The 16,363-nt window shown below is 39.9% G+C and overlaps 1 protein-coding gene across 1 annotated transcript in view; it reads left to right on the top strand.

Moving 5' to 3' along the window:
- Positions 1-16,363, top strand: part of col7a1l (collagen type VII alpha 1-like) — a 94,645-nt gene that overhangs the window by 54,837 nt on the left and 23,445 nt on the right. The window contains exons 45-76 of the mRNA XM_050036872.1: positions 70-141; positions 303-362; positions 484-519; positions 1,922-2,002; positions 2,283-2,318; positions 2,467-2,511; positions 4,386-4,457; positions 4,572-4,607; positions 4,916-4,942; positions 5,138-5,176; positions 5,292-5,354; positions 6,362-6,400; positions 6,518-6,571; positions 6,682-6,714; positions 6,888-6,953; positions 7,163-7,207; positions 8,235-8,270; positions 8,353-8,379; positions 8,462-8,533; positions 8,760-8,822; positions 9,081-9,098; positions 9,183-9,218; positions 9,300-9,338; positions 9,424-9,459; positions 9,548-9,682; positions 10,015-10,107; positions 11,685-11,888; positions 12,291-12,398; positions 14,047-14,091; positions 14,524-14,595; positions 14,946-15,002; positions 15,264-15,365. Coding sequence (XP_049892829.1) covers positions 70-141; positions 303-362; positions 484-519; positions 1,922-2,002; positions 2,283-2,318; positions 2,467-2,511; positions 4,386-4,457; positions 4,572-4,607; positions 4,916-4,942; positions 5,138-5,176; positions 5,292-5,354; positions 6,362-6,400; positions 6,518-6,571; positions 6,682-6,714; positions 6,888-6,953; positions 7,163-7,207; positions 8,235-8,270; positions 8,353-8,379; positions 8,462-8,533; positions 8,760-8,822; positions 9,081-9,098; positions 9,183-9,218; positions 9,300-9,338; positions 9,424-9,459; positions 9,548-9,682; positions 10,015-10,107; positions 11,685-11,888; positions 12,291-12,398; positions 14,047-14,091; positions 14,524-14,595; positions 14,946-15,002; positions 15,264-15,365 — 1,947 coding nt within the window. The remainder of the gene's footprint in view (positions 1-69; positions 142-302; positions 363-483; positions 520-1,921; positions 2,003-2,282; positions 2,319-2,466; positions 2,512-4,385; positions 4,458-4,571; positions 4,608-4,915; positions 4,943-5,137; positions 5,177-5,291; positions 5,355-6,361; positions 6,401-6,517; positions 6,572-6,681; positions 6,715-6,887; positions 6,954-7,162; positions 7,208-8,234; positions 8,271-8,352; positions 8,380-8,461; positions 8,534-8,759; positions 8,823-9,080; positions 9,099-9,182; positions 9,219-9,299; positions 9,339-9,423; positions 9,460-9,547; positions 9,683-10,014; positions 10,108-11,684; positions 11,889-12,290; positions 12,399-14,046; positions 14,092-14,523; positions 14,596-14,945; positions 15,003-15,263; positions 15,366-16,363) is intronic.

The raw sequence follows: 16,363 nt of genomic DNA on the forward strand, positions 1-16,363 counted from the left end.
TTTGGCCCTGGTGACAAGTAACGTGTTGATTGATGTTCTGTGTGTGTGCGCATATTTCCCGTTCATCAGGGAGATGTTGGTCCAGTCGGCCCCGTGGGCCCCCAGGGAGTAAAGGGTGACCAAGGAGACAAAGGAGAAAAGGTTAATAATAACAAATGGTGTACATCCTGCTTGCATTTTTTTTCACTGCCATTTCTTTGATATGTATGATTCTGATACACTAATAAGAATAGAGCAAACAGATGTTAGTGTAGAACAACTGTATATCAAGATATGGGTATGGTTTGTTTTGATTTGTGCAGGGCAGTCCCGGTTTTGGGATTCCAGGACAGCGGGGCGAAAAGGGAGAAAATGGCGAAAGGGTGAGTCACCTGAAAAACATGAAATCACATATTTAACACATTGTTGTCATCATAAAATACTGAAGCAGAAAACAACTGTTCATTGCTATTATATTTGTTTTATTGCTTTAATTGTTAACAGGGAAATGTTGGTTTGTCTGGAAAACCAGGACCAAAAGTAAGTAAAATTTTATTATTTTGCGTGAAGTTAAGATTCAGTGAAAAATGCCTTCTTAACCCTTTGAGATCACATCCCTGCACATATTGTGCACCCATTAAACAGTACAGTATTATGCCAAATAAAATGCAGAAAATGACTTTCTTAGTATTTTTATATCAAAAATATTTGAAAATAATTTTGTTTTTATACCACTATCCCGTCTGCATTACACTCTCAAGGCCTCACTGTTATGACGCACCCACTTTTCAGTAATCATATTGAATTCCTTCCAACATTATATCCCACTTACCTAACCTGTTGCACTCAAATACATCACAGTACCAAAGCTAGAATCTCTCCCTAAATGCCGCCTCATCTGCATTTTAAAGCTGCTCTTATCAACATTTTACTATGAGCAATGGGTCAAATGACTGTGTGTTGTGAAGGTGGTCACTAGTAGTAACAAACCCATAGAGAATTACTGACTGACTTTTGCAGTTACACTAAACTGCACAGGTTGTTTTTTAAGCTTCTTTCAGCTTAAGATTTTGCTGCTTTTACTTTCATCACTCTTGCCAGTCACAGCAGTTGTTTAAAACATCAAAACCCACCACATGACAGCAGACAGACAAAGTTAGCAGCTAGCTGGTGAATGTAGGCACTGTTCACACCTGGTATTAACATGCATCTTGGGTGATCAGATCAAAAGTTGACAGCTTTAAGTACAAGTGCAAACACATCTTCAATGCATCTTGAGATGTTATCCCTCAGATCACATTAGGAGGTGGTCTGGGCCACATATGGCTGCATATTTTCAGTTAGTTGTACGTTACTGTGTCCTGAGCCACTATGAAGGACCGCCCACTCAGGTGACGTCCTTGCTTATTGACTCTCTGCCAGTAGACACAGGACTGAAGGACCATCTCCAGAGCTGCTCTCCTCCTTGAGGCTGTCAGTTCAACACTTGCTCATTTAGCACGAGCTAACAAAGCAGCAGCTGGTAAACGGCGGCTGTGGCTCAGGAGGTAGAGCGGCTCGTCCACTAATCGGAAGATCAGTGGTTCAATCACCGGCGTGTTGAACTATCCTTGTGCACGATACTGAACCCCTAATTGCTCACAATGGCTGTTCGTTCCATTAGTGTGTGAGTGTTGCAGTAGCAGGTGGCACCCTGTACGGTAGCCTCGCCACCAGTGTATGAATGTGTGTGTGAATGGGTGAATGACCCTAGTGGCTAGAAAAAGTTTTTTTGTTTTTACTATTATTGTTATTATTATTATATAAAGGATTTAATGTATTTTAGTCAAAGTCTACTACAAGCTTCCATTGCAACTATCAAAACCCCTTCAACATAATTAAAGATATATATTTTTACTAAGGTTGTTAATGTTACTATAACAGAAGTCATTTGTTTGTCCAGGGGAAGGATGGCTCTAAAGGTGACAAAGGGACTATCGGGTTATCCGGCAATCCTGGAGAACCAGGATTAAGAGGTAAAGATGTAAGTAAATCCTGAGTGGCTGTTACAGCAATGATACAAGTGGTTTGTACAATACAGCACAATGCAGATGTGTTTAGCTACAAGGGTTTATTTAGAAAACATAATGTTAGGAGAAAGCACATAGTTTTAATTAAGACATGAGATATATGTAGAATATGATAAATGTCTAGATAAGTCAGAATGATATGTGCAGACAAAAACTATAGCTCAGGGAAATGTACTTAAATGTGAATATTTACATTGTAATACTGGTGACACTGACTGGTGACTTTGTGTGTAGGGTGCACCTGGAGTTAAAGGAGATCAAGGAACTAAGGTAGAGTTAGCATGTTTACTCGATGCTTTTGTTTGTTTTGTTGGTCAGTGATGTTGCTCAGAAAGATAGCTGTTTCCATGATGATTTGTAATCAGTACGGTCGTGTACTAAATTTACCAAAGTAATAACATTGTTTTGTCTTTCACAGGGTGAAGTAGGACCCCCTGGAGAGCCTGGTGATAGAGGAATTAGGGTATTTCTTTTGTGTTTTCTAAGACTAAATAGGCAGAAATAAAAAAATTCAAATAATGCTCCAATACACGACAAAACACCCACTTTGAGTGTTGTCAGCCCACCAAATGGCTGTTATCTGTTGTTATCAAGAGCATAGATTCGAGGTAGTATGGCCATTTTACGTCTTATATTTACGTTTGTTTGAGGTGGCAACCTCGACTAGCTTTAGTAATCATGATGGGGGCAAAGCAGGAAGTCAAGTGTCATAGTATAAAGACTGACAACGTTTTCATAGGGAGGAAGTTACGGTAGATGGACAGGTAAAAGAAACATAGGACTTTCACCCAGGAGACTGCAGTGCATGTCCCGTGTCAAACCAAAAGCCAGTGTTGATGTAACATCCTTAAATTACAGTATGTGACAAATGTGCTTATTTTAACCCAAACCACAATCTTTTCTTAAACAGAATTACATAGTTTGACTCTGTTACGGCTGTAATCCTAACCCTAATAAAAGGCCCTCAAATAACATTTGAAAGGAGTGGACAAAAACTATCTAAGGGCCTGTGAACATGCTCCGTTTTTCATGGCCTCAAATCCATTATTGTCGATGGAGGCGCGAGGAAGGTGCGCTCAAAAGTGAGAGTGATGCCAATGTGGCATGTCAGCATTTCCAGGCGCTTGTTTTTCAGGGCAAGACAGCTGTGCCCTGGGATAAACAAAGTTCAACTTTTGGAATGCATAAACATGCACAGCATGTCTTGTGACGAGCAGCCAGTTATCTTGCCTTTCTTCTGTAAATGTCAGTCTATGATGAATATAGAGTCATGATTTTAGTGCAGGGCCACTGAGAGCTTTACACCTGTCCCATAGACAATATTTTAGGACTCATACACACTTACAAACATGCCTTGAAGAAGACAATAAAAACAACTGACTGCTTCATATGAAAATAGACATCATGGACATAAAACAGACGAGGCTATTCAATGAAAAAGGGCATTTAAAACAGTTTAAAACGTGAAAAGTGGTAGTGACCTGAGATCCTATTGAATGAAATCTCATATAGTACAGTATAGGTCAGCTCTAAACTCTGGATTTCTGGTAAGTAGGCTATGATACAATGCTGGTTATAGTCGCTTTGCAGTGTGGAGTGTAACCTGAAGGTTGGCACAGAGTAAGCACAAGAGTAACACCCAGCACCCGACCTCACGCTTTCCAGGTAAAAGAGATCCTATTGGATCGAGGCATGTGTCCTCGTCCTAATAAAAAATATACTGTATATTCCCAAGTCAACTTAAAACTTAAAAGTGCTTTGATAGCATGTCTGACTAAAGAACCAGTTATTTTCTACAAACTATTGGTGTAATAGACACAATCAGCAGGGCCTCATCAACAGATTTAGTGCACTCTGGCACATAACGTATAATAATACTAATACAGTGTATGCTACATACATATGCTAACATGCTAATAAGTCAATAATATGGTGGAAACTCAATGGAGCTCTGCACATTGCATGTACCCGATGTTCAGTGTGGTCTTAGACATTGGATTTGATCGCCATCATCACTTTATGGATAAATGTTTGATGTAATGCGCTGTGTGTTTCTGTTTGATATGCTGTGTTTACATTGCATTTCTGTTTCTCGTAATTTCCAACCTCTATTTTTAGGGCTCTTATGCTGAAGGGCACCACTTCTCATTATATCTTAGTTATAGCTCCAAAATGTCTGCCAGGACTCCTGCTGAACAAACATCGTGTTGCAGCAATTAAGCACATTTGCTCACAGCAGCATTTAACTTTGCATTTTTAATTTTGTATCGGCTTTAAGCTTTTTGATGTAAATACAAGACTAAATGCTATATTTTTATTTTTGTTAATGTTGATCAGGGTCCACTGGGGTTACCAGGGCGACCAGGGGACCCAGGGGAGAAAGGAGATACTGGGGCGTCTGGCCCGTCTGTGAGTCCTTTGAGTTTCATTTAATGATGTTAATTTAACTTTGCTTTCTGTAAATGTGCTTCTTGAACTCCAGTGTTTAAAAATAATTGTAATTTTTTTCTTTTTCTTTTGAAGGGTGCTGATGGAAAGAAAGGTGACAAAGGGGAGCAGGTATGTCTGTATTCACCATCTCTCTCGCATTGATGAACACTTTTATTGTTTCTCGTGGTTGACGCCTTCTAATCATTCTTCTGTGTCTGTCGCCACCTTCACAAACTGCTCCCCTTTTGTGACTTCATGATTTCTATTTCGATATGGTCACTAATTAGGTTTTGCCTTTTGTTCGTGCCACCCTTCAGTGCACCTACTATTTTCCCTTTGTGGCGCAGATATGGATTGTGTTTAGAAGTGTGACATATTAGATTTTTAACTGCGATTTATTGTGCTCTTCTTTTGATCATGCTGCCGTTGTCACAAAGGGAAAACCTGGACCTCCGGGAGGACAAGTAAACAAACCTCTATTATCATTTTTGACAGCTTCTCATCAGTTCAGCCATGTTTGACATGGGCATTCGTTGTAACAGTGCTTATAAAGAACAAAAAAAAAAGCTCTCCCACAAGACTCTGGAACATTGTCTGTTATGAATCTGCTGAAATTGCGTCAATTAGCAAGTTAACTTTCGATTTCTGACTCCTACCAGATTGTTGCAGACAACAATGTACTGACCAGAGTAATAAAGGTAACTTGAAGAATAACATGCGTCATGCTTTATTGTATTCAGTTTGGGGTTTTTTGGTCATGAGGGATTTTAAGTTTCCTTTTTCTCCTCTCATCTTTCCTTCCATCTTTAAAAGGGTGAACCAGGAGAGCCTGGTCAGCCTGGTTTGAGAGGAGAGACAGGTCTGCCTGGTCCACAAGTGAGTACACGTCACAAACATAGGGATGTACCCCAATCTGAATGATGACATGATTGACATGCTCGTGCATGTTTCTTTAAATCGATTACTATCATAGTGGATGACCACAAGACTGAAATACCCATTCAGTTTAGAACATACTTTGATTTAGGGGTCGACAGATAATCAGCCTGGCAGATTATTGGGGCCGACATTATGAATTTTTAGGGTTATCGGTGTCGGTGATTTTTTTCCATTGATATGCCCATATACAGTTTTGTTTTCCTTAGCTGCGCTGTTTTGCCCCTGGCGTGCTTCTCACTGCCTGCACATACCACTCTACGCTCTTAAAAGCAAACTCAAGACCTACCTTTTTAGCCTGGCTTTTAATTGAGCTCTCTTTTATTTTATTTTATTTCAAAGTTATTTTCAAAGTGCTGCTGGCAGCTCCCTGTACTCATTGGAAAAGTTCTCAGAATAAATATATGCTTAATTGCATTTGAATGTAGTGCTTTGTCAGTGTTTATTTTTTAAATTCTGTGTCAACTGATTTTTACAGCAGACATATATCGGTTGTAAATATCGGCTATCGGTATCTCTGTATCATAATAATTGGTATTGGCATTGGCTCTGAAAAAAACATATCGGTCGATCCCTACTTTGATTTATTCTTTATTCTTTATTCGGATCCACTAAGGTACACTTCACTAACTAGTTGTTTCATTATACCTTCTACTGTATTTCAGTCAGTATTGATTGTTTAGTCCATTAATTGATTAGTCAGTTGGTAGAAAATAAACTTTTCAAAGACTGAACATTTAAAAAATGAATTGTTTAACTGAAAAAAACAAAACAAAAACAGATTAATCAATAATGCAAATAATGGTGAATTGACATTAGTTAGCCCTAATTGGATTACAATTACAGTTGGCATTAGTTGTACTTGGTAGGAGACAACATTGTAATGATGAAACTTTCGCAAATCCTTTGAATCAATCCAATATTTGAATATTTGTGTCTCTCCACAGGGTCCAGAGGGGAAACCTGGATTACCAGGACTCTCTTCGGTAAGAGTATACATCATTTTGAATTGCATTTGTACTGGTATTGTTTGTATCAGAGGGACTTTGATTTGTTTTAAAATGTGCATATTGTGTTGAAACATGAAACTGTTTGCTCTGTAGGGTGGTTCTGGAAGAGACGGATTTGATGGTTTTCCAGGGAAACCAGGAATGAAGGTTGTACAAACGTGTGCACACAGTTGTATTACTAACATCTTCCCATTGTGAATAGCGTTGAGATTATTTTCGTTATAAGCTTACTCGTAATAATTGCGTAATAATTGCAGGGTGACCAGGGACAAAAAGGAGAGCCTGGCCTGGTGAGTGCACCATGTTTTTTGTAACAATTTTCTGGTCAGACATGATTAATTCCCTGTGTCTACAGACGTGCTATTGTAAGTGTTTGGTGCCAAAATTTGCACTTAACACCATTTAATACTGTCAAGACTTTATTAAATAAAAGGCTTGTTTTTGTACGTGTGCATTTAAACAGAATGGAGATAAAGGAGACCAAGGACGTGTTGGGATTGCTGGAATGCCTGGTTTACCAGGAACTCCAGTGAGTATCACTATGAATCATAGCGCCTCTGGCTGAAACATTAAATATCCATTCTTCATACAATTCTAATGGTGACACTAAAGCCAATATATCATAATTTTGTCATTTCAGGTGCGTAATTAGCACGAGCCTTCTGTTTTTCCACCATAATAATTAATCTGAAAAATATCTCCAGTGATTATGGTTGTTTTATTTCCTCTGCTCTGCAGGGGAGACCTGGCATTGACGGGAAGAGGGGCTTGCCAGGAAAAGATGTGAGGAATCATCTAACAACTAGAGCACTGTGCTGTGTGATACCCACGACCCAATCACCAGAAAAATGGTGGCGTTGTACATTTCTGCAAACCACGAATATGCTATATTCGCTTGTACTTATGCAGCGAATATATCGATCAGTTACAAGATGAAAAACCACTGACAGGTGAAGTAAATAACATTGATCCTCTCATTAGAATGCAATGTTCTGCTGTGAAGCCTCAGGTCCTGGCATTAATATGGATGCCACTTGACACACACCACCAACCCAAACACTGTTGCAAGCCAAGCACACCTCCTCATGGCAATTGCACTCCCCGATGGCAGTGACTCCCCCCAGCAGGAGCTAATCCTGGCCTCTAAATTCCCCAGATCCCAATCTGATCAAATGTCTGTGGGACGTGGTAGTACCCTGGAGCCTGTGAAGGCGTGGACACATAATCTCTGTGGGTGTCCTGTGGTTTCTGGCACCAGGGTATTTGCAGTGGATCCTTTGAGCCCTGTGGGTTGGAGGTTGGGCACCTTCATGTCCCATGGATTATCGGATGGGAAATTTAGAGGCCAGGTCGATGCCTTGAGCTGCCAATGCCCTGGCACCCAGTGATGGGTCACCTAAAAAACACCCACCTTTGGAGCCTAAAAAGCAGCTTGGAACACAGCGATGACTCACAAAAAACAACCGGTTTTGTTGCGTGTTGGACTCATTCAGTGGTCTGCAGTTTGGCAGGCATCTCGCTTAGGTGACACACCATCCATCACCCCCTTCACCACTCGATGACAACATCAGCTCATATAATATATTACTTTAAAAACATTTGTATGATGTATATGAAATGTGCAAATGTAACATTTATGGTTTGCAGGAAAATACAATGCCAACATTTTCTTCTGGTGACTGGGCTGATACACACTGAAATACTTCCTGCTTGATGTCAATGCTGTCTTGACAAACTTGTTCCGATTTTCAAAGTGCATCACTTTTTTTAGGCAAATTATTAACACTGAACATGTATTTTCTCTTCACAGGGAGAAAGAGCACCAAAAGGAGATGAAGGCAAAAAGGTCTTTGAAATTCACTGCAACCAACTGACAGATCTGTGAAGCTGTTTTTTTAATACGTGCATTAACTTTGCTCTCATTTCAGGGGGAAAAGGGAGAGGCAGGTGCAAATGTAAGTGGTTTTGAGATAAGATAAATAAATGTTTTTGTGGGAAAACTGAGTAACTTTAGAGCTTATTTTCTGTCTGTAACAGGGTAAAGATGGCAGTAAAGGGGAACCAGGACCTCCAGGTTTGCCTGGTCGGCAGGTGCTTGTCACATCAGAGGTAAAAACCTGCATTGTCTGTGATTTATTAAACAGCGAAGCTCATTTCTTATTTCAAATCTCTTTCAAGAGCAGTAGATCAAGCAGCATATTCAGAGTTGTTTCTATAATCATTGTCACTTTGGCTCATTTCTGTTTGTTGGTGACTCAGAAAAACATTAAGCAGATGCACCTAGATGTTCCTGGCACTTTAAACTTTACTGATTTTCACATGGATCCATTCTCAGGGCGCCACCCTCGATGAAATCCGAGAAGCATTCCCAATCCCAATGGGTCCCCCAGGAGCTGCTGTAAGTTTGATGCTGACATGCAACATGTTTTTGGATGTTTATAGCTCATGAATAATGGCACATTAGTTCAGCTGTTGCATGGCATAGTTGATATTTTGCCTGCACGGCATCTGAGTCATCATTCAGCGATGACTATAGCGCTTTTATAGTGGGCTGCAATGAGTCGTGCCATTATCTGCGAGCAGATATGGTGAGCTTGATGTCATGCATTGTAGATGCATGTTCCAATGTCTTGCTCCTCTGTTTCTGTGTGTTTAGGGTTCACCGGGAATGAAGGTAAGATGGTGATGGGGTTCGTACTGAAACTGAGTCATAAAGAACGGAAATGTTGGCTCTGGTGCTTATTTGTCTTTTTTACAGGGTGATAAAGGAGAACAAGGCCTGAAAGGAGACAAGGTAGTGTTTCATTGCCCTCAAAAACATATGTATATGGAAATTGAAATTATGGTATTTTCATTTACTTTAATGTCTCCGTAGGGTGATGCTGGAGCTCCTGGAAAGTCTATTGAGATGAAGGTGACTACAGGATAAAATAATTCCTCCTCTGGGATACATGTTCTTATTTTCCCCTTTTGAACAATGTGTTTTTCTTCCTATTTAGGACATTGAAGTGATGTTTGAAGCATACGGCATAAGGGTGCGTTCTGATCGTGTACATTTTGAGGCTGATAGAATTTGTAACAGTATCCCAGTTTGACCTTGTCAATAAAACTTTTTTTTCTCAGCTGCCTTTGCTGAAGGCTTTGATCGACAGGCTGCTGCAGGACGGAATAGAGGAGCTGCTTCAGGTGCTCGGCACCTCCAGGAAAACAAAGGAAAAGGCAGACACTCACACCTCCAATGTCATCACTGAGTACACAGTACGTACACTCCGGGGAAGAAGTGTTCTTTACAAAGTTTCATGCTATTTTGTTTGTCATCCCTCATGGGATTTTAATACGCCTTAAGAAAACATCAGTGTTTGCAAACAGTAAACAGCTGCTAGCTCTGCTGGTTACTAATCAGTCCAAGTGTTTTTTCACATGCATGTACTAAATAACTTTCAATTCTTTCAACTTTTATGAATAAGTTTCAAGGTCTCTTATTCAAGCCATTTCAATCTTTAGCCATTTGTTAGAAGATCACAACATTTCCAAAACAAAGGGCAATAAAACAAAATGATTCTCATTTTCTATTTGTGTTGTCTCAACAGAGTTCAGTGAAGTTTGACCTCGCCGGCCAGCCGCTGAAAGAGCTGGACACTATTGAGGATCCTGATTTAGATGGACAGCTTCCAGAGTCTTTGGTACGTAATCTCAAAACAGAAGTTTTTTCCAAGACCAATCAACTTATTTCCAGGGTTTTCCCAAATCAAGTTTGTTAAGGTTTTTTTTTTATATACTTGTTCAGTACATGTGCAGAATCGTCTCTTGATTGGAGATACTGACAGTGACAGATATTTCTGAAATCAAAAAGTACACACCAGGCAGAAGTAGTTTAGCCCCTCTCCTCATTTTTCATGTTTTAAGAAAGGTCCTAAAAGCTCAGTATGGGTGTAAATACACAGAAAATATACCTGGGAAAATTAAGGATCAGCACAAAAGAAGTGCGTCGAGCATTGCGGAACCAAAACAGGAAGAGGATAGCGCTTTTGTTTCTCCTCGTAGCTATCGGTAGCTATCCCTTGTTACCAAGAGTATCAGTGTAAGGTCTTTGCAGTTACTTTTTCCAGTGGTGGAAATGGCAGATGGAGGAACAACCTAAGTAACTGTGGAAACTTTGCTTGTTGCCTAGCCGCATATCACTTGGAAACGCTGAAGGGGAACAAGTTGAAAAGTGGTTTATTTCCACTTTCATTATTCTTAAGGAACAGTGTGTGAGATTAAGGGGGGTTTGGTGGCATCTAGTGGTGAGGATTGTGTATTTCACCCAGCTGAAACTCCCAGTCAGAATTCAGTCATTGCTCATTGTTCAGGAGATTTTTACTGGGAGCCAAAATACCTGCAGAGGTCTCTTCCTCTCTAAAACAAACGGACCAGGTGATTAACACTGGTAAAACATTGAATAAAAGCAGTTTCACATTACAAATCAGTGTTTCCTGATGCTGTTCTGTACGTCAGAGGCAGGCCAGTAACCCAGCACCTGCTATTGTGTGCTCACATTTTTTCTCTGATAACTTAAGATCCAGACGTTCAGGAAGTTTTAACTGGGAGTCAAATTATCCACAGAGGTCTCTTCCTTTCCTTCATTTAAACTGGTAATAAAGCAGTTTCACATCACAAAAATATGTTTTTTTTATTTTTTTATTTTTATATATTTTTTTTTAACACTGTCATTGCGGAAGGGCTGCTAACTATGGTGGACAACGCGAAAACGTGAATAGCCCGATCTAAAGCCAGTGTTTGGTTTGTCAGTTCTGGGCTAATGTAGACACATGTTGGTGCTACATGGTAATCTCTGAGGACGAGGACCCGCTCCCTATGTAGATATAAACGGCTCATTCTACAGTAATGAAAACATGACGACTCATATTTTGAGGTGATTATACACTAAATAAAACATACGTATGGTGTTCTATTTCTGCCAATATATTTCCCTAAGTCCCACACACTGGACCTTCAAACTCCAGCAACACGTATACTAACCAGTGCAACTTCATTGTGAAACCAGTGCGTTTCATTAGGGTCATCATACAACACATTACATTGACCATTTAAATATAAAGAGCATGAAAGAACAAAAACAATCTTTCACATTACACTCAGCTTTTCACATCTGTGTAATGTATATTGTCACTTGTATGTTTTTAGCTCAGCTAGGTGCTTCTAGTCCAAAACTGCATCTTCTCTCCCACTTCCACTAATTCTGCCTTTTGGTTTGAAGGAACGTTTGAATGAAACTGCAGAGGGTCCGACTTTATGGTCCGTCACCACGCTGAATGGAGAAGAGGAGCTCGACAGGATCGGCACCAAGCTCAAGGGCTCCAGAGGGAAGGAGATAGTAGACGGGGGCAGTGACAGATTATCATCGCTCAAAATTAATCTGACTGTGGTCAATTCTACTTACAATTATACCACGACCCAGGAGGTAAGGACACTTTACAATAGGGTATGCCACCTTTAAATGTGTTATTTCACTTAACTGTTAAAAACATATTGAGTTCATTTAACATGTTGATCAGTTTTGTTTCTACAGAGATGGTTCAAGATCTTTTTCAGCAATATGGAATTAAACTGAGTAGTAAATATTCATAACTGTCAACTTCTAAATTTGATAACAATTACCTTAAAATCAAAAATAATTATCTCATAGCATTTTGTCGTCTATAACGTGTGGATAGCTTTCACGTGATGTGACTAAAAAATGTTTTAAAAAAATAAAAGTATTGGAAACCTGACCCAACACTTGAGTGTCAGACACAGTTTGAGTTGTCTACCATCCATGTTTTGATGATTACAAAACAATAGAAAATAAAAATGTGCATGTCAGACGGTTTCAGGGTTACCAGAAACTGTGGCGGAGACTGTTCTCCTCACTCAGGAAGACTCTCTGAAGAAGAACTCGGGACAAAAGAAAAAGAACAGAGAACGGGGGAAGGTAAAGCTCCCGTGGACATCTCGTCAATGAACGAGCTCAACACTGACTAATTAAAACCACGCATGAGTATCTTTTCATCAACTATTTTCAACATTAAAATATGAAATAATCCTGAGATAATTATTTTTAACAAGATAGAATGTTTTTCGATTTATCTTTGATAACTTAAATGTATACTGTTAAAGGGGCATACTAGTATTGCATGTTTTAGCTCTCCCTTCCAACCTTCCAAGTATTTACGAAAGTCAGTTAAGAGAAACATTACCCACAAAATGACCATTTGCATATCAGTTACCCACCCCGTGTTCATGAATCTGTGAAGAAAATATTTTTCTTACACACCTCTTTTGAACGAAAATCTACAAACAGAAATTCTCGATAAATTGATCTAAAAAGGGTCCGTGTTTAACAACAGCAAATCTCTATCAAAACATCTGTTCACGGACTCTCACACAACTCGTGCAGTATAATGCAAGTCTCATTTAACCAGTCGTATGCTCAGTGCTTCCTAAACAAACAGACTTTTTTTCGATGGGGAGCTAAACTAAAAGTTAAACTTACCCATGCTCTCTTCAAGGCCAGACTCCATTGACAATAACAGCAATTTTACCTAACCGAACACTGGAGCTGCTGCTGTGTGATTTTGGTGAAGCTGAACCAACACTTTAAAACAAAGTAACACCAACACACTAACTCATCAAGGCAGCAGTAGACCAGCAAGTGCTCAATTCATCGAGAATTTTCTCCATTTTTTGGTTCTTCATTCATCGTCAAAGGAATGCAAGAAAATAGAGTTTCTGTCATGAATTCAACGTAACGTATGGTAAGCAATAGATGTCCCAATGGCCATTTTCGGGTTGAAGCATTCCTTTAAATTGCATGCGGCAACAAGTGACAGGAGGACATGTGAGAATGTTATGAAAAAATCTAATCAATTCATGAAATGTATATTTGATTTGTGATAAATAGGCTGAAACATGCAAAACTGTCAGTGTGGTCCTACATAAATAGGTCTAAACCATGTTTTAACTTTAACAATTAGAGCTTCTAAACATATTTGTGTGAATTAATTTTTGACATTCATTAACTACTTAATCTTCTCTTAATTATCTCCCTCAACTTAAGCCTAGTTCACATTACACGATTTTCACCTTGAGTTTGCATCGCGGAGACTATCGTAATCTTTTGAGTGTTCATACCTGCTGACGCATGTTTCTGTCAGCGGGAGTCTCGCGGCTAATAAGCAGACCTGGCAACCCTGCGGCTTGTCCTCCTCACATTTCTTCCGTCCTCCTGCGTGCTGACGTGGGACATATCCCGCCTCTCATTGGCTGATGCTCTTTGTCAGTCGTGTCAGACTTCTCCAGTTTTCTAGCATGCCAGATATCCAGTCCCAGTCAGACGAGCGGGCGACTTGCTTGTAGGCTTGTTCTCACATGAGGACTTGTGGTGGCAGACTATCTGCCGACTCACCTCCGACCCAAGGCGGCTCTCAAGATCCTCTGTGACGTCAAAATCGTGGTGAAAATCGTGTAATGTGAACTAGGCTTAACAGTATCAACTCGTAGTTTCACACTTGATCATCAACGTCTGAAGAGCATGAGAAACCTTTATCCTTTCTCTCTCTGACTGTGAACTTTTTAACCAGGGCAAAGGAAATAAAGGACGACATAAGAGGCAGAGACAACGCCTGGTAAATGTCCTTGAAGGGGTCCAAACTAAACCTGAAAACTAAACAAAATAAAAACCAACTAACACAACCATCTCACGCTGCAAAGGTTAAACACAGACTCTGACACTGGCTGTCGCTAACATGACATTAACATAACATAATGTGTGTCGAAATGACTTTAATACTAAGACACAATAAAAATAATCATAATAAACTAACAATTTCTAAATATAACAAACAGAGTTAAACAGTTATTCTAAACATGGTGTGGCAAGTAAAACTAAAAGCATGCATTTGTCTCAATGTGCTTCTCATTTTATTGACAATAGATCTGATAATGGGTTGCTTTGTAATTGCTTGGCATTGTTGTCTTCCAGCCATTGACACAAGTTACAAATTATAACATGTAACAGTATCTTCCTTTAATTATTGTCACTTCTCCTTTATCTGAAGACAAGTGACGAGGACAAGCAAGAGGAGGAAGAGGAGTTTTATAACGGCGAAGAATACAGCTATGAATACGAGGTAGGCAGCTGCTGCGGTGACTGACTAATTCAAGAACTGTGGGAAACTTGAGTTTAGAGCGATGATGGGGGGTTGTTACAGATTTGGTGTGTTGTCGTGGTGGGTGGCTTCTTGCTAACAGACCTGTCAACTTGTAATCTTTTTTTTAATTTTTTTTTTTATAGCAGCGTCTCATCTGTGCCCACATTGAACACTGGGCAGAGTTGATTAATGACACGCCCACTACCTGAATTAATCATGAAGAATAAATTACTTTGTCATTCCAGCCCACTGCATCTGCTCTGCACATCATCCACTGGAGTGTCTGTAGGTTGTTGAACAGTAACAGTTAAATTATTTGTCTTAAACAGGATGAACTCTCACCAGATGACCACTTGGCCTCTCAGGAGGGGAGAGACAACCGACAGGTAAATGTCAAACAGTGTAAAATGTTATGATTTATTTTGAAATGTTCCCTATTGTTATCATATGCAGCCTGAAGTCCAGATGAAAAAGACGAAGTGGATAAAAAGGTGGAGCATCAGTGATTCTGTAGCCTAGATGATAACAAAAAGTCAATCACTGCACAACTATACTCTGATAGAAAGGAAGCAGAGACAGCTGAGCTCAGTTATGAAGAATAATAACATATTTATGCTGTTTTGTTTTATTTTTTTTTCTCTTTGTAGGAGGAACAGTTACCCACACACAGTCCTGCCCAGTTAGAGACACTGGCGGGAACCTCCAGTTACCCTCTAACATCCTCCACAGACAGACAAACAGATGAACAGGTGAAACTTGAATCCCTGTGATGTCACTTACACTTTTGGGTAGACAACTGACAACTTTTATAAAGTGCGTAGATATGTGTACCTTTTTATTTCTGCTGTCAGTTTCAGCCATAACTGTAACGTTTAAGACAAATACTTAAGTATGGTGGTCCAACCTGTCTGACGTTTCTGCTGTGCTTTGCCAGCGCCTTTGATAAACCAAATCTACAAGCACAGAAGCTAAGTATTGTGCTGCGGTGGACAGTGGATGCACCAAAATATATGTTAGCCACCTAAAAAATCAATATCAGTTTGAGTGTATTCTATCCGGGGGGAGCTCGGAGTAGAGCCGCTGCTTCTTCGCGTCAAAAGGGGTCAGTTGAGGTGGTTCGGACGTTTGATCAGGATGCCTCCTGGGCGCTTCCCGTTGGAGGTGTTTCGGGCATGGCCCACTGGTAGGAGGCCCCGGGGCAGACCCAGAACACGCTGAAGAGATTACATATCTTATCTGGCCTGGGAATGCCTTGGGGTCCCCCAGGAGGAACTGGGACCGGCCCCGGATAAGCAGATGAGATGTTACGTGAGCGGTTATGTCAGTCGGAGGCCTCCACGTGGGGAAGACAGACAGGACGCTCAGCCAATCGTTGCATTCGTCAGATTTTTCTTAGAACCATATGAGAATGGTACAATTATGAGTTTGTATCTCTGGTGGAATTCACCTACATTTTAGTGTACCATCAGCTTATGAATAGCATTTTAACGTAAACAAAGGAAAGCGTAAAATTTCCAGAAAGGTAAGTGTCGCTTTAAGGAAAGGAAAGGCAGTGAAAATATTCTTTAAAAAAACTTTTTGGGGGGAGTTTTACAGGACTATATTACATTTGTATCAAAGACACATATATTCACCTCAGGTAACAAAGACATAACATAGCATGCACGTAATGAGGATGTTTAACAGTAAATTAAGGTTGTATCTCTACTCAAAAACAAAAGGGGACAACACAAATAAAGCAAAAAAA

This window comes from Epinephelus moara, chromosome 23 (genome assembly GCF_006386435.1).
Source record: "Epinephelus moara isolate mb chromosome 23, YSFRI_EMoa_1.0, whole genome shotgun sequence".
In the NCBI taxonomy this organism is placed as follows: Eukaryota; Metazoa; Chordata; class Actinopteri; order Perciformes; family Serranidae; genus Epinephelus; species Epinephelus moara.